Source organism: Eurypyga helias, unplaced genomic scaffold (assembly GCF_000690775.1).
Source record: "Eurypyga helias isolate BGI_N326 unplaced genomic scaffold, ASM69077v1 scaffold4874, whole genome shotgun sequence".
NCBI classification, from domain to species: domain Eukaryota; kingdom Metazoa; phylum Chordata; class Aves; order Eurypygiformes; family Eurypygidae; genus Eurypyga; species Eurypyga helias.
In genome coordinates this window covers 73,281-91,384 of record NW_010248260.1, presented here as the reverse complement: position 1 = coordinate 91,384, position 18,104 = coordinate 73,281, and the positions used below count along the sequence as shown (strand labels likewise).

The following is an 18,104-nucleotide window of genomic DNA, read 5'->3' as shown; positions in this document are numbered from 1 at the left end:
CAGGAGAGGGGGAAGACCTGGTAGTTCAGTATTCCTTAGCTCCCAGGCTGAGTCTGTCAAAGTTCATCAAACGATCCTAAAAGTTGAACTAAAACAGCTCATTGATGACATGAAGTCCACTTGATAGACTGTTGATGCTAACAGTCAAGTCAGGATGAGAGTCGTAGGAATAAAAGGTTATGTAGGCTATTAAACTACCCAATGTTCCTCCATCTTACCCAAAACTTCCCCATCATGTTGGTTTTGGGTGTTTTTTTGGGGTTTTTTTGGTTTGTTTTTGGTTTGTGGTTTTTGGGTGTTTTTTTCCCTGAAATGAAGTAACTGGACAAATTACATTTTATTTATCCCGCAGTGCTCTGACAGAATCTAAACACTGATCAGTGTAATGACTCAAGTTTTCATACAGTTCTTCTAGTACTATAGATTTTCAGAACGTAAGTTTCTTGTTTACTGTGTATATATAGTGTACTCCATGCCATTAGCCAAGCAAATACCTGCTTTCAAATCTTCGCCCTCAAGTTACCTCGAGACTTTGCAATTTTTACCAACAGCTGCTAGCAGGTGATTCTAACACTTTACAAAACCCAAGGAATACCATATTTTCAAAGCTGTGACTGGATGGTCCTTGAAACATGATAATGAAACAAGGATAAACACATCGTATTTCTGTTTTCAGGTTGAACTGGAGGTACCACAGCTGTGCCACTTTATCCTGAGGACCATGCATTGCTCCCTGAGGGAGACCTTTGGTGTTGACACAGAGGGAAGGCCCATGCTGAAAAAGTCAAAGAACTCTGAGGACTTTGCAAATGCCATGTCTGAGTAAGCACTATCAATTATCGTCAGTACTTGTAGCCTTATCATGGACCAGACTTCAGTGTTACATTCAACCCTATGTTTTTCCAGGCATAGAACACATTTCATGATAACATAGTAGATTATAAGCTGATTCCACAGTAAAACTCTCCTTGATATAATTTAAGGCTAACTTGACACAGATCTCCAGTACCTGAAGGGGGCCTTCCAGTACCTGAAGGGGCTACAAGGAAGCTGGGGGGGACTTTTTACAAGGGCCTGTAGTGACAGGACAAGGGGTAACGGGTTTAAATTGAAAGTGCGGAGGTTTAGATTAGATATCAGGAAGCACAGAGAGGGTGGTGAAGCACTGGAACAGGTTGCCCAGAGAAGCTGTGGATGCCCCATCCCTGGAAGTGTTCAAGGCCAGGCTGGATGAGGCTTTGAGCAACCTGGTCTAGTGGAAGGTGTCCCTGCCCATGGCAGGGGGGTTGGAACTAGATGGTCTTTAAGGTCCCTCCAACCCAAACCGTTCTGTGATTCTATGATTCTATCTCAATTACTAGTAGGGAATTTTTCTTTGCATCCAGAATTTTCACCCAGAATGTTTTTGGAATTTATATCTACATGAGGAAACTGTTGGTTAGTCCCCTAAAAGTTCATTACAAGTAGAATATTCCTTCTTGTAAGCAAATTCTCAAATAGCTTTGTGCAGACATTCTAAGATAATTTTCCTTTGCTGACATTGTAGAAAGACTGTGCAATAGAAAGGCATTTGAGACTGAAGTCCAGACTCCCTATCATGATCTTTAATGACCTATGCAACTTATCTTTTCCTTACTTATCTGCTGTCGTAACTTACTGCTACTACTCCCTCCACCCAACTAGTCTCTAGTGTTTGTCAGTGCATGTTTCACTCATGCACCTTCATGCTTTTTCAGTGCCTCAGTATCCACTCCATCTTGTTTCACAAGCCATAGATCTCAAAACAACTCAAGACAGTGTGAAAATATGTTTTTCAGAAAACAATCAATGTTTAAACACTGCAACTAGTAGAGAATCATTCCTATCATTTTGTAGCCTATTGCAGTAGTTAATCATTACCTCATTCTAAAAATTTACTTATCTCCTCTCTGAATTTGTGCAATTCTAACTTCCAGCCATTACTCTTGATATTTGCTTGTCCTTAGATGACGTAGTCTGGTCATATCAGAATGTCCTTGGTTAGAATTTTGCTGCTTTAATAGTAATACTATCTAATAGTAACAACAGTGAATTGTAAATAATAACAGACCAAGTTAAACATGATGCTTTACCTATAGCCCAGCAGTTTATTGATAACATGTTTTTCATTGGGTGACTTTATCATGATTTCATATTAATGTTGGTTTCTTTGGGGGGCAGGCATGAACTAAAATTCAGCATTCAGGATGGAACAAAAGTCAAGCTGTATCCAGAGAAGGATGAACCTCTGAATGTACTGAATCTCAAGAGAGGGATCATCTCAGCTCTACTTGTGCCAACAGAAACAGTAGAAAATGTAAAAACAATTTCAATGGTAGGTGTTTTGAAAGCATTTGCTGTATTTGCTTAACAAATGGAAGAAACCTCACTAAGTAGAATTACTCCCGAACATCATTTTCAAAAGACCTGGAAATTCAGATGAGAAAGGGTACGATTCAGCTAGATCAGAAAATGTCTGACAACATGAACAAAAACACTGATTTCTTTCTTCTTTCCAGGATACCGTATATGGAAAGTGTGACAGTGAAGTTGAATTCAAATCTAGAAAAGGAAATGTTGCAGAAGATATTTCAATTAACAGGGACCTGAAAGCTTGTGACAACTTTAGTCCAATCAGAGATTATGTCAGCCCTATTGCCATTGTAAAGGGCCTAGTAAGTATATGCTTAAAAATTATGTCATATGAAATTCTTCACCCCATCACTTAAAATGATAAACAGCTACTACAAAAAATAAGTTTTGTAATTATCTTCTAAAAGCTTAAGTATGGTTTCTGCACCCTTGCATTAGAAAATACTGTAATTTTGTTGGCAGTCAATGGAGGAAACAGATTAAAGAGTGTAATTAGCTGCTTTCATGTTCTTCTCAATTTTGTTTTTAACACTACTTTTGCATAGATGGCGTTAGTACTATTGATTGCATGATAGCCTGTCAGATCATATCCACATTTTTATTTCTGTCCATCGACATTTTCAACATTCCAGTATCATTTAAAACACGTAGTCCACCCAAATCCCGATGTGTGTATGATGTGCAGGAGGAGAGGGCTCTAAATGCCCCTACGTAAATGGTTTGACATGCTGTTCAGCCCACCTGTTAATCTACAATGACCAAGTGCAGTTAGTTGCATGAATATTGGCAGATTTCTTCCGGGTATCATGGCATCTGTGATTTTGAGTGTTCTCCCTTAAAAAAACCCAAACCAAAACAAAAAAAAACCCACCAGATTTCATATAATGCTAAAAACACATTTTATAATTTCTGCCACTTCTACAGCTTGTTGCAGGAATTTTTAAACATTCTATAATCAGTGTGAAATTATCAAGAGCATCAGCTGTTAAAGGAGCCTGAACTACTCTAAAAATTACAAAATGGTTTCTATGAAGGAGTCCTTTGTTGTAAGCAGCAGGGGATCAGTCATGAAGTAACTATTAAGCCTAACACCTCACTAAGGCCTGAGGGAAAATTTCAGTGGGATTTTTGCCCATGAAGAGACTTAAGACTAAAGATTGATTCTGGCACAATTTTGTCTTTGTCTGAGAATGATTCCTGTTAGGCACCTTTGTTTCCAGTATGCTGTAACTGTTAATAAACAGAAAAAACGGTGAGCAGCCTTTAAAACTGTGTTTCCTATACTATTCAATGAAATGACACCAAACTATTTATTTTACAGAACATTCCGTTATCTACTCTTCTAAGGAGCACTCAATTCTGTCATTACAATATTGATGCAAAGAAAAGGCACATAAGAGATGCTGTCTGCAGTGAAAAACACCTGTTTCTGCCTTCCTCGTACAAGTACGTTGCTAATATTTATAATTACCCTTTATTTATACATATTCATTTTAAATGATGATGTATTACATTCTGCCCCAACTTCATCCCAGAATATGCATTTTGTTCCCAAGAAGACAGGAGGCACAGCAAGACCCCTCAAGGGTACTTAGACTCAGCTGAAGCACTGAGTTTTTCTTTGTTTCCTAGAAATCGCTATGGTGTGATGACAGAAGTCAACCAGACACTGAAGCTTGAAGATACTCCAAAGATCAATAACAGAAATTTTGATGAAGGTATAGCTGCAATTCTCAATAATACAAATACAGGAACAAAATATAAGTCCAGGTTAAATACAGGGACAATTTTTTTAAACAGTGAACTAAATAAAGGTACAGTTGAGGGGACCGAAACAATTCATAATTCTATTGTAATTTGATCAATTAAGTCAGGAAAAGGGTTGGAGTATAAATTGAGAAAACCTGAAAAGTTTAAAAACACTGTTTTAAAATAATCTTTGACTTTTCATTTTAATTGTGAAATTACTCTTTATAATTAGAAATTTATAATTTTCTTGGAAAGTAATTTTAATCTAATTGGAAATTAGTTTAATGAATGCTTTTTAGCTAACCATAATATCTTATGCAACTTTTAGCTTCAGCTTCCAGATGTAAACTGTCCATAGTTACTCTATGTTTGGTTCTGAAATACAGTTTTTTGTTATGCAGTTGTTATTCCTGCTCATAACATATTTCTGCTAAGATATATTCATTAAAATTGAAAAGCAGACTACACTAATATAAAAGTTGTTAAGGAATCATCTTAATGAAAATTTTAAAAAATTTATGCAAATAAGTATCATTCAACTTTTGGGAGATTTACATTTAAATTCCACTCCATTATTTTTAGAAACCGTTCAGCTGCTAAACTTGAACAGTTATCATATGAAATAATCTGCAGGTTTTATTTATACTGAATATATGACAGAAGATAAAAATGAACATACCTCCTTGATAGAGGCATAAAGAATGCCATTTTTTTTAATTGCTAGATGAACTGGAAGAGAAGGGACTTGCACTGGAAAGTACAGAAGCCAAATTTCCCAGGCAGGGGGATGCTATTCTGAAAGTTCTTCAGGAACTGCAGAAACTTACAGTCTCCCAGCAGAACCAGCAGAGAGCAAGACTCTTTTACAAATTTGTTTCTGGACTTAGAAGTTTACATAACACCACTCTTGGCTCTCTTGTGCCAAAGATGATGGAAACTTCAAGGTATGTTAAAACAGTTCATTGTGCAAGTACGCCATATGTTAGTGCCATAGCAAATCCATTCTGAAGTTGATGATTAAGCTGCAAGTGGTTTTAAACTAGAGGTTAATTAGACATGAAGAGTGTCTTTCAGAAAGTATCATCAGAATTACCTAGAGAGAGAAATAAGGAAGAGAGTGTAGAATGTATGGATTTCACATTTTTCCATCAGAGATGTTCAGTTGCTAATTGGAACTTGAACACTAAATATATGAGAACGGTATAAGAATTCAAAAAGATCTGAATGCTTTAACCTTCTATGAAGAAGTAATACTGTTCTGGTCATTCCCTCATCAAATCTTCTAAACTTATTGGGAGAAGCTGAACTATAAATTAGAGTGTAACACTGCCCAGTACAGGGCTTTTCTCCCCACCACCATCCCAAGTGTGTGTGCCAGATGCAATCCTGTGGCTATGTTATAGCCAAGTATCTTTCATGCTGTTTTACTCAAGGACAATTACTGTAATTCCAAACTCCCAAGTTTGCCTTATAGCAAAGAACACAGTTTTGAAAGTGAGATTTTTGGAGACATAGAAGGGCACAATTCTTTGGTGTGACCCTGCCCTCCACTCCACGCCCTTAACTCTTCTGTCCTAGCTGGAGTTGAGTTAATTTACACATACTTTATATCCTCAGGCTATAGAGGGACTAGAGCCTTGGTCTGGTTCAATGTATTATATAAAATACTTCACGTTATAGGAAGGTCTGCTGTGGAGAAAAAAAAGATATGCCTGTGCAGTTATGGTATTGTTAATGCTTTCTAGTTGTTTGTAGTTGTTATTACTACAACTTGTAAAACTAAGCAGCTTCTTTTTGATAAGCAATTGTGTAATTAGCCTCCAGTCACACATGAGCATACATCATTTATATTAAAACACCTTAATAAACCTGACAAATGTTTATTTCAAACGTGCAACATGCAGCGATAACTGCAAACAGGGAATTAATTATTCAAAGTTCTCTCTTCCCAGTTCCATCACAGTTCAGGCCCTGACTCAGTGCGGGACTCCAGAGTGCTATGGTGCAGTCCTTCAAATACTGAGAACTGGAAACGTGAATCCACTTGTGGTAGACCTGGTCACGTATACCCTGGGACTATTGCCTTCTCCAACTCCAAAAAGAATACGGGAAATTCTTAACATGGCCCAGTATCAGCCAAGTAGAGCTGCTTTTTATGGCTTGAGTCATTCTGTTACTAAGTAAGTAATGATACCATGTAATTGTAGAAAATAACCTCAAGAAAACATTACAATGCTTAGAATAAGAGTAAACCCTAAGAGTAGTCATTTTGGAGGGATTTTTTTTTTGTTATTATGAATTTTCTCTTTGGGAATAAAAGATAAGTAGACATTTCCAATTTTCTCCTTTTGTTTCTAATGTGTTTCTCTCTTTCCTTAGATTCTACAATGAGAAGATGATTGTCACAGAGGAGATAACAGATGTTGCAGACTTCATGGTATCACTCCTTGGCACTGATTGTTCTGGGGAAGATGAACTCACATACCTCACACTTCGGGTATTTTTCTTTCCTTCCTTCCTTATGCAGGCTATTATATTAAAATTCAACACATATATTACTCTACTACTCTTGACGGAGAAAAAATGTTTATCGGCTTTCTGTGTTTTCATCACTGACAGGCTATTGGAAACATGGGTGCAGTAATGGAGAAAGCTAAACCCAACCTGAAATCTTTTCTGAAGACATGTATCAGAAATGAAGCTGCATCACTTTCAGTTCAGAAAGCAGCCATCCAGGCATTCAGGAAAATGACTATTACTGAAGAGGTAAATTGGGTCACAAGAATCAGCATAAACTGTCTTCACCTTACCTTGATTGTTCACAGAAGTTACTAAATATGCAAAAGCATTCCCATTATTTTATTTATAGTTTTGCTATCTCCCTTTTAGCTGTCTACAGCTTTTTTAGAATTCTGTTAGTTAGCTTAGTTTCTATAGTGTTGTGGTTTAACCCCAGCCAGCAACTAAGTACTACACAGCTGCTCTCTCACCTCTCCCCTCTCCCAGTGGAGGAGGGGAATTGGAAAAAAAGACAAGGAAACTGATAAGAACTGTTTAATAATTGAAAATAAATGAAATAAAATAATGATAATCATAATACCAATAATACATTACTACAAATAATATGTAATGAAAATACTGCTACCACTACTACTAATAATATGTAATGAGAGTAATGGAAAATAAAACAAATTATGCAACTGCTCACCACGCACTGATTGATGCCCAGCCAGGCCCTGAGCAGCGAGAGCCAGACCAAGAGGGAAAGGAAGACCCTTGGCCCACTCACCCCAACTCATATATTCAGTATGTTGTTTTGTGGAATGAAATACCCCTTTGGTCAGTTTGGGTTAGCTGTTCAGGCTGTGTCCTCTCTCAGCTTCTTGTAGAGAAGGACCTGGGAACAGTATCAGAAACTGAAAAAAGTCCTTGACTTGATATAAACATTGCTTAGCAACAACTAAAAACATTAGTATGTTATCAATATTCTCAGCACATCCAATGCAGAGCCTCATACTAGGTACTGTGAAAAAATTAACTCTCCCAACTAAAACCAGCACACATGCACATATGTGAGACATCCTGCAGACTTCTGACTTAGTGCCTGTTGCTCCTTTGAGCTGCAGTTGCTTTGTATCGTAGTCTCTGTTTAACTAGGAAGTTAAGATCTGTTCCTGTTAGGGTGTCTTAAATGGAGTTCTACTTATTTAAAGGTGATTTTAACTAAAAATTTACTCCAGATTGCAATGGATTTAAGCAAAAAAATCAGGTCTCTATTCTATACTGTCATTTTGTTGTCATTGTTATTAATAGTACTGGTTAGATTTATGTTTACATTACAGTGACATTAAAGCACCTCTGCAGAATGGATGTCATTATACAGAGCACTTCAGCTTAATGTAGTGAAATATTTTCAGTATCAACAAGTTTCTACTCTTAAGAGTCATGCTCTTGTTTCCAGACAAGGCTTAATGAGTCTGGGAGGATGGAAACACTTGGACCTCATGTCCTCAGATACAGTTTAAATTAAGCGTTTAAATTTTTTTGACTCTCTTTTTAACTGTTTTTCATTTTCCTGCAGCAGAACATTTTGATCACTGTCTTTTCCTAAACTGAATGTTATTTTTTTCATAATTTGAGAATTGTCTATAGACCAGAACACTTCTGATTCCCAACAATGAAAACTCAATATTCTAAACAAAAGTAACCTGCCAGATTTAGGATAAGAAAATCAGTTTTAATAAAACCATAATTTCTATGACATTTTCTATCAAAAGAATCTTTCTCCAAATAGCATTTTTGGTCAGTTATGTGGTCCTGAAAGATTACATCCTCAAAATTATTTCATCCTATATATTCCCAAAAGAGTTTAGCAATATCATCTACTAACCAGCTCATCATTGCAAACCTTTATTTATGTAGGACCGTTCAGCAATTCTGAAAGCGTTCCAAGAAGGGGATGCACCTACAGAAAAACGTCTAGCAGCCTATCTCATACTGATGAAAAATCCTTCCCCAAGTGATCTTGCAAAGATTTTGAGAGTCATCACAAAGGAGAAGAATGAGCAAGTGAAAAGCTTTATTGCCTCACACATTGCCAACATCCTAGACTCCGAAGAAGTAGGCATTGAAGAGTAAGTAAAATTTAGTTATATGCTGGTCTGCTAGGAAGAACAAAGTTCTGACAGTTGCAGTGGCCATTGTTTAGCAGTGCATTTTTTGCCTTTTGTTTGTTTGCTTGTTTGTTTTCTTTGTTTGAACAAACACATCAACTGAGCAAATCTATGGCTTTGTCAGCAGTGCCAGCTTACAGTCTTTCCCTTAAGTCTTGTTTTTACTGTTAATATGTGCAGAGACCTAGCCATTTACAATCACCTCAGCTGTATGAATGTATGCAAATGATAGAAGAAATCCCTCAACTAAGACTAAATGAAGTTTTGGAATTTCTGCTAATCACATTTGCATTGCTGTCCTCTTTCCTAGCCTAAAAAGTCGAGTTGAAGAGGCTCTGAAAGGAAACCAGGTTCCAACAGCCAAAGATTTCAGAAAATTCTCACAAAATTATCAGATTTCCAAAAGAGTTTCTGTACCTGGAGTGGATCCCATCTCTGCTAAAGTAGAGGGAAATGTGGTATTTGATCCCAACAGCTATGTTCCTAAAGAGACTATGCTAAAAACCACCCTGAACGTGTATGGATTTGGCCCAAGCGATATCTTTGAGGTACAACAATTATCAAAAACTCGTTTTCAGATGTTTTCCTTCTCATTTCTGTTTTCTTATAACAGCTTTCTCTGAATAATGTATTGTTTTTACAAGCTTTGGGAGAAATCTAAAGATCACTGTGCTTACAAGGGGACTTTGATTTCATCTCAATGGGCTTTAGAGCAAGCCATCCATTATGTGATGTCACTTGTCACTGACTGGATGGACGACCCTGCTGGAGTTACTCAAGGCCTCAGCTAGGGTAAAATGAACTCATCTGTAACAAATTGACTTCATGCTAATGAATCATTAGTGGCACACTGAAGTACTCATAGTAGATTTTAAGTGAGATATAGCCTATGTGAAGTTTTTTTGTTGGACCTCACCACAGAGATAAAATTAATTGTAAGACCTAGTATTCTGTATATTCCCTTATGAATCATAGACTTGTGAGATACACTTAAATGCACTGTTTGTTCCTCGGAAAGTTTGTTTGTTGTTTTTTGTTGGACCTCACCACAGAGATAAAATTAATTGTAAGACCTAGTATTCTGTATATTCCCTTATGAATCATAGACTTGTGAGATAGACTTAAATGCAGTTTGTTCCTCAGAAAGTTTGTTGTAAAGCTCCAAAGAAGTGCAAAAAATGTCTCAGTTCTTGCATTGTCCTCTTCATTTCAGCTTGGCTTGGATGGAAAGGGGTTTGAGCCAACACTGGAAGCTTTGTTTGGGGAGAAGGGATTCTTCCCAGACACTGCAAGCAAGGCCTTGTACTGGGTTGACGGCAGAGTGCCAGAACAGGTTTCCAAGGCACTTTTTGACTATTTTGGTTACTCCCAGGATGGCAAGCAGGATCAGGTACAGCTTGAAAGCATTCTCTGCGCAGCATGACGTTCCTATCTTTACACAGTAATTACAGCACTTCCCTCCTTATTGTAGATGAGCTGCCTTCTCTCCCGATAAGCTAAAATAGAAATATTTAATGCTATCGAACAATGATTTTTTCTTAATTTTATGAGGTAGGGGCCTAATGGAGAAAAATCGAAAAATCTCTAAGAAGTACCTGTGCAGCCTAGCTGACATTTGCTAAGTAACTGTTCCAAGTATATGATTTTAAAGATGTCTCATAAACCTGTTTTACTACTTTCTGACTGAATTTTCAGGATGTCATGAAAGGAATAATGCTTAACCTTGAAAAAATTATAAAAGAACTGAGGAACAAGGAAGCTCCTGAAGGAAGAGCATATCTGAGAATTCTGGGAGAAGAACTTGGGTACATGAAACTCAATGATTTCAAATTGCTGGGAAGCATGATTTTAAAGTCTCTTAAAACTCTTCAGACTATTCCCGAAATGGTATGTTTCTGACGCACTTACGTGTATTATTAATCTGGGGTTTGTCTACAAGATTTTTTTTTTTAGGTTTAGGTTTTGTAAAGAATGAATACTTGTACTAGCATGAAAATAAAATTATTTAAAATAAAATATCCAGGTTTAGTCTGAAGAACTCTGAGAAACCCATGAAGACTCCTCAATAACCAAGTGGAGTCCTCCTGGAAGATGAGTGAGAGGAAGGAAAAAGGGAAAGTTCAGATCTTGTCATATGATTGAGATATCTACCGGAACAAAACCCTAACTCTTGATGTTAGCCATTATGTTATACTACTGAATTTCCAATTATGACAATGTCATGTTAAAAAGAAAAGAAGATGTAGTACAGTTTAGGAATATTTGGTATATATTTGTTTATCTAAACCAATTCACCGATGTATGTGTATGTCAAGGTAGATGATCTGTGTGTATCAAGACAGGTGATAAAACCTAGTATTTGTTCAAAGCTGAGATTTTTATAAGCAGTCTTTAGTACATCTTTTGAAGCAAGGAATCTGTAGAAATTAGATTCTGTACTCTATATGGAATTAATTTTTGGATTATAAAGTTACAATCATTTCATGATCCAGTTTTAAAGTATGAAATGTACATATTCCAAAGTAGATTTGTTAGTGTTCATTTCCTTGTGTGATTCACAGATTGCACAAGCTATCTCAAAAGGCGTTGACAGGGATTTATTTGTACACTACATGTTCATGGACAATGAGTTTGAGCTCCCAACTGGAGCCGGTTTGCAACTGAAGTTTGCCTTGTCTGGAATAGCAACACCTGGGGCCAAAGTAGCTGTGAAGCTTCATCAAAAAAGTGTGAGTCTCAACAGCTCCTTATATTTTGTCTCCTCCTAACAATCTACAATCTCATTTAGGGATAAAACTCTTAACACCTAAATGTTATCTTAACATTTAGGGATAACACTCTTATCCCTAACATTTAGGGATAAAACTCTTTATTCTTCTCTTCATAAGAAGAATTTTGAAGATTACAAAATACTCTTGAAACAAAAAAACCAACTTACTTATTAGAGGTCTCCAGTTAATTTGTGGATGATATTTAAATTAAAGGCAGAAGTAATACATATAATAAATAAAGTATGAAACATAATAAAATTTATGAGTTAAAAGTATTTTGATCACCCATTCAGAAATTTTAAATACCATTTTAATCTCTTTATTTCTCTCTCCCTGCTCTCATATGAGAATAGTACAAAAGCTCCAGCTTGTGAATTTGCAGTTCAAAGCAGTTAGTAAAAAAAGTGATCAAATTGAAAAATTTTATTTTTAAGATTTTTTTTTAACTGAAAATCGAGTTAAATGAAACATTTTTTGATCTGAAAGGAAACATTTTTAAACTGTAACAGCTAAAGAGCATGTGACACAATAAGTTCTCTGGTTAAAATAAAATTAAAAAATAAACATTTCCATTCTTTTTTACAGTTTAATAACTATTTTGCTGTAATTTAGTCAATATTTTATATAAATTTCTCAATAGTTTCAGTTCATCTAAACTTTCAGTTTTCCACTATATACACTATGTAAGTAAAAATAAAAAAATAAGTCCTCGGTTTTAGTACTGGTTACCTTGTAGTTACCTTTGGAATCTTTGCCAGAACTTTTCCTTCTGTCTCTTCTTTCTGTAATGACCAAACCAAAAGCTTAAAAATAAGCTGTTTTCTGTTTAGAGATATTAAAATCTTGAATCAGTTTGGTTTTCATCAAATACTTTGCTCATTGTTTTTGAATACTGTTATTTTTTTTATTACGGAAAACTGGCGCTTGTCTTCAGATTTAAAAATACATGCAAAATCTTTCTAAAGCATGAGTATTCGTACATTAAAGTAGGTAAGGTTCCTTGGTGTTATCATCTTGCTGTATTTGTTACATTACAGCTACCACTTATGTGGTCCCTCTGCTTGATTCAAATTGATTCAGATTTTTTGAACAGTAAAATCATTTATATGAAACCTATTTCTAGATTATAAAAATATTACATTTATTTTATAAAGCCAGTAAGGAGTGTATTATTAAACATGTCGTTTTAATTAAATAGATGCAAGCAGAACTCATTGCTAAACCTTCAGTAGCAATTGAGTTTGTAACATACCTGGGGATAAACATGCCTGAATTTGCTAGAAGTGGTGTGGAGATGAATTCTAATATATTCCATGAGTCTGGAATTGAAGCACATGTTAGTATGAAAGCTGGACAGCTGAAATTCAGTATCCCTGCTCCAAAGACTCCAACAAAGCTCCTGAGTATAAGGTAATGAGGACTGAACGAGAACTTCCAAGGCTATGTTCTTCCCTTCTCTTCTTGATTTTTATTGTGATGGAATTGGGAGGCTAGGGCAGGCATGGAGAAATTTTCAGTTCAGACAAATCCCAGACATTGTAAAACTGGGATAACTTCTTTTGTAAGATAAGTAAATAGCCTAGATAAGTGGCGACTGGGAGTCATGGCTTACAGATTCTTTAATTTGTTAATATTCTGAAATTTTCAACAGGACTCTTACCATTTCTAATATTTTGTTTTCTTTCAGATAAAATTATTAAAATAGCAGTATCTATTTTTAGGTAGAATTTAAATGAACTAATTGCATTAATTTTAGAGAGGGTAAATGTCTCGATACACAGAAATATAATTATAAATACTAATACTTATAACAATAAACCACATAATCATTTAACTGCCAAATGTTATTTCATTAAGCCCCTATGTTAATAGATTATTTTTATCCAGAAAATAACCCTGTTAACAGGACAGTGTCTGAATACCTGTCCTGAGAATAAATGGCTCACTTGTCTGTTCCAGCAACACGCTACATTTGGTGTCACCAGCCAAAACTGAAGAGATTCCACCTCTGTTTGAGAATCAGGAATCCTGGACTTCTTGCAAGCCTTTCATTGCTGGTCTAAATATCTGCACCAAATTATTGTACTCTAATGCCAGTGCCACAGAGGCAGCTCCATATTATCCCTTGACTGGAGAATCTAGGTGAGTCATATCAGCTTTAACTACATTTATTTCAAGTTGACTAACTGTCCTTCTAGGGGGTAGTACCCTACAGTACCCTCTCACATAAAGCTTGCCTTTAAAATCTTTGAAAACAGAATAGGAGGAGCAGCTCAGATTGATATTGAGAACTGGATGATTTCTCCTGCTTGTGGTCATGGACAAAATAGTTATTTATATTTGTTTACTCCTTTAGATTTGAAGTTGAAATAGTGTCCACAAGAGAAGTTAAAGAATACTCTGCAAGTGCAAACTATGACCTGCAGAGAGAGGGAAATGACCTGATAGACACCTTAAAGTTTGCTCTCCAGGCAGAAGGTAAGAATCTGAAAAAGGAATTTGGTTTAACTCCATTTTGAACTGTGTCTTTTAATGGGAAAAAGATTTGTCTGAATAAATCATAGTAGAATTCCTTATGGTATGAAATAGAATACCATTTTCACACCCAAACAGGCCAACACTTTAACTCCCATTTCATTTCATGTATGCAATCCCAGTGCAAGACTTTCATCATCAGAGGCTGATGTTGTATCCTAAAAATGCTGCCCCATGACTTCAATAAAAGTGTGCTGTTGGTGAATGGAAGAAAGGAAGAGAAGTTAGTGGGTTCTGTATAAGCAGGAAAAAAATAACTTTTCTAATGAAATATGGAAGTTAAACATACAAATAGAAAACAGCTTTATAAACAGCAAATTTTTCAAAGGGAGAATCTTTGGGGTGGCAAGTTTGTGTAAGAAACATAGAGATGGGATTAGTGGATCAGCCCATCATGTGTTCAGAAGATGAGGAGAAAAAAGATTACTCAGTTTCTGATTCAGACTCAACAAAGGTTGTGTTAGATCTTCAGGGCTATATAATTTCCAGTTAATCATTTTTATTCTCCTTTTGAGAAAAGTCCAAATAGATTCCATAGCTGCGAATAACCAAAGTACATTATATTTTCCAGGTGTAAAGCAGCATGAGGCCACATTGACGTTCAGGTACAACAGAGACAGAAAGATTTTGACTAGTGATGTCCACATTCCAGACATGGATGTTGACTTTGGTACAAACTTCAGAATTACTGACGAATCTGTTCTTGGGAAGAAAGCTTATACCTTTGTCTTAGACTTTAACAACAAGAGGATTTCTGAAGTTACTCTTACTGGACAGATAAGGTAACTCAGAAAAACACTTAGACTTTTACAAATACTTTTGAATAAGATAGCTGAAGGTTTCATTGCAGGTGGGAAATTTTATCCCATTTTGGAGAAACTGCTTAACTAGAGAGACACATAAACTTGTCATTGAAACCTTCTCTAAAAACCCCCTAAGTATTTTATTTGTAATCCAACATCAAATACATACATCTAATACACCAACTGATCTTTCCTACAATGTGTATATATACATTTTTATTACAAATTCCTTGAGCCAGTTCTTCCATGTTTGCATACATGACTACAAGAATGACATTGTACTAGTGTTATTGCAGGTGTGATAATCCAAGGATATAAACAAGGCAAGGTTTGTTCAGGGGGGTATTATCTTTTACTGGATGTGTTTGGCTCTAAAAAAAGTTATTACATCTCCCCATGAAGAAATCTAATGGCACTCAGTAAGCAACAAAACCAAAAATAACTGAGAGCTTCCTGTAAAAATTCCCACGCTTCATGATGAGAATATTTCCGGGAACATCTACAGGGGAGCTAACAAAAATGTTCAGCCTGCCAGGGTTTCTAAAGTTGTCTGCCTCACAAGCCCATAGTGAAATGAGCTGATCACATTCTTTAATAAACCTCAATCTTCCATGGAATTCTGTGATCTTGATGGTGCCCCAGGGAGTCTTTGTCTTTGCTGTTCATGCAGAATTGCCTCTGATATCAGTAGGAGCTTTGGACAGATGTCAGGGACCTCAATTCCCTTTCATTTGCACTAACATAATATTAGAAGTTTGCTCAAGTCAACAAAGTTACAAAGATATAAAATAAATGTGAATAAAGGAAAATGAAGCCCAGTGGCATAATATATTTTGTCAAGAGTTTTGTTTCTATTTGATTCATGGCCACCGCCTGTATCCTTAGTAGGGAATTCAGCTTGAGTAAGGAGTTCAGAATTTGGTTCAGGTACATTGTTACCAAGACAAGAACATATTTCCATCCCTTTCAGTATTATGAAATTAATACAGAATTATTATTGTGTGAATCTGCACAGTAGCATTATAGTAATTTACCACAGATTTCCCAAAGTAACTAGCAGAAGCTGAAAACATTTCTTGAATTGGAACAGAGTTTACAAGATTGATTCAGTCTATTTTTTTACAGCAGCCTATTATGCCTTTACTATAGATTTAAATGCTGAAATTACTCCTGAAACTTAAGTGAAAAAGTAGAGTGAAATGTTTTATATTCATTCGCTTTCACAGATATGCTGGAATGGAAGAGGCAATGTTAAGAGGCACCATTTCTATTCCTCGCCTGCAAACCGAACTTAGGAGTGAAGCCTTGGTGAATTATTCACCAACCAAAGGATATCTTCAGATGAGCTCAGCTGCAACAACTCACGGAAACTCAATTTCAGAAAGAGTTCTTCTCAGATATGGTAAGGACAATAACAGGATTCTTGTGTACAAACTATGAATTTAAACATCTTGTTACATTAGTTTATAGTATACCCGTAAATAGCATTTAAATATTACTAATTTTACCCTTTTCTTTAAATCCACGATTTTCAGATTCTGAGAAAGTTGAGCTGGAATGGAATTCAGGTGCCAGTGCTGCTGTGAGAAAAATGTCTTCTGGCTTCCCAGTTGACTTTTCAGACTACCCAAAAACTCTAGGGAAGCATGCCAATGAACTGCTGGATCGGAAGGTGGCTCATACAGATATGACACTGCGACACATTGTGTCACAATTCATTGTGGTATGTTTCAACCTACAGTAGATACTACAGCTTGACCACATAGCCCTGGTGAATTCTGGCCTCCCCCATGGCAGCCAAAATGGGAACTAGTTGTAAAAGCATTCATCAGACTAAGATGTATATTTTCAACTTTGATTGAACTAGTCACTTTATCAGATGCTTAGGTCTCAGTTTAGTTACAGTGGCTTTCAGATAACTTACTGGGAAGTTATTTTGTAATTTATTTTGAAAATCTTGTCTCCTCATTGCAGGCAACCAACACCTGGTTGCAGAAAGCATCAAAAGATGTCCCCTACGCCCAGACTCTGCAAGACAAACTAAATGGACTGCAGGAACTAAACATTCAGAAAATTAACCTGCCTGTTATCACCATTCCTGAAGAACTGTTCCTGAAAAGGTAGGCAGAGAAATTAGGATAGTCACATGGGAAACTGAAAATAGATATTTCTTAATATTTTTGTGTTATGGTTTTTTTACTAAACCAGCATGGAATTGCTGTAAACATTAGCATGAAATTGGAATAATAAAAAAAAATTTTGAGACCAGAGAGATGGTGAAATTACATGGAGGAAATGATGCATGTCTCCAATACAGATTTGCCTTTACAGCAGTCACTCCTGCACTATGTGAATATATCCTGAAGTATTGTGTTATGTATTGGTGAGAACTCAATGAAAATACAGTGTTGAACAATTTATACTCTAAGTCAGAGAAAGAACAAAGCCAGATTTCCCTTAGATCTGTGTCCTGCAGCCTTACGGACCTTTTGTCTTTGGCCATAACACTAATTTCTCCACTTTTTCTTGTCTTTGGCCATAACGCTAATTTCTCCACTTTTTCTTGTGCAGTACTATTAGACAGTTCTTCCCATTCCCCTACAAATACTTGTTGATCTCCACCGATACAGTACCCTGACCTCTTCCCGTGTCTGACTCCATCTGTCACTTGCTCAGAGGCAACACAGGCCATGGTTGTACAAATAGGGACTGGGTGCTTGTTGGGCCCATCTCTTCTGCCTGATAGACAGTTTCACAGAACTTGCAATTATAATTCTATTTGACCTCGAGGCTTTCACCCTTCTGTCAAATTTCATAGAAATATTCCCATATGTTAAAATTTCTAGAGAGTAGTATTTGACAAATAAAAAGAGAAACTGGCAGGCAGATAAGTAGTATATTTCTTCTGTTTCTTGGAAATGAGACTGCAAGTCAGACAGAGTGGAGCTACACTTCAAAATGCTCATGTACCTGCCAGTTTTTGCTCTCATTACAGTTCCTAGCACCTTGTTCTTGCCATTTAGTGTTCATATCACATTGCTGCTCTGCCTGTGCCTAAGAATTCAAGGAACAGTGTTGCTTGGTAGTATCTTCAGAATAAACCCATAGCTACCACTGTGACAAATAGAAAGATGTCAGTATAGTTTTCCCATGAGCTAGGGGAATATTGATGGCTGAAAAGA

General features: G+C 36.3%; 1 protein-coding gene across 1 annotated transcript in view; it reads left to right on the top strand.

The window, feature by feature from the left end:
- The window catches only part of LOC104509153 (apolipoprotein B-100-like), a 38,669-nt gene that overhangs the window by 4,966 nt on the left and 15,599 nt on the right, over positions 1 to 18,104 (top strand). The window contains 21 exon segments of the mRNA XM_010150994.1: positions 677 to 822; positions 2,200 to 2,353; positions 2,538 to 2,693; positions 3,713 to 3,837; positions 4,024 to 4,109; positions 4,865 to 5,084; positions 6,093 to 6,320; positions 6,520 to 6,637; positions 6,760 to 6,906; positions 8,563 to 8,774; positions 9,124 to 9,361; positions 10,027 to 10,203; positions 10,509 to 10,700; positions 11,375 to 11,542; positions 12,783 to 12,994; positions 13,544 to 13,726; positions 13,941 to 14,062; positions 14,691 to 14,901; positions 16,149 to 16,324; positions 16,458 to 16,645; positions 16,897 to 17,042. Of these exon segments, the coding sequence (XP_010149296.1) occupies positions 677 to 822; positions 2,200 to 2,353; positions 2,538 to 2,693; positions 3,713 to 3,837; positions 4,024 to 4,109; positions 4,865 to 5,084; positions 6,093 to 6,320; positions 6,520 to 6,637; positions 6,760 to 6,906; positions 8,563 to 8,774; positions 9,124 to 9,361; positions 10,027 to 10,203; positions 10,509 to 10,700; positions 11,375 to 11,542; positions 12,783 to 12,994; positions 13,544 to 13,726; positions 13,941 to 14,062; positions 14,691 to 14,901; positions 16,149 to 16,324; positions 16,458 to 16,645; positions 16,897 to 17,042 (3,605 nt within the window).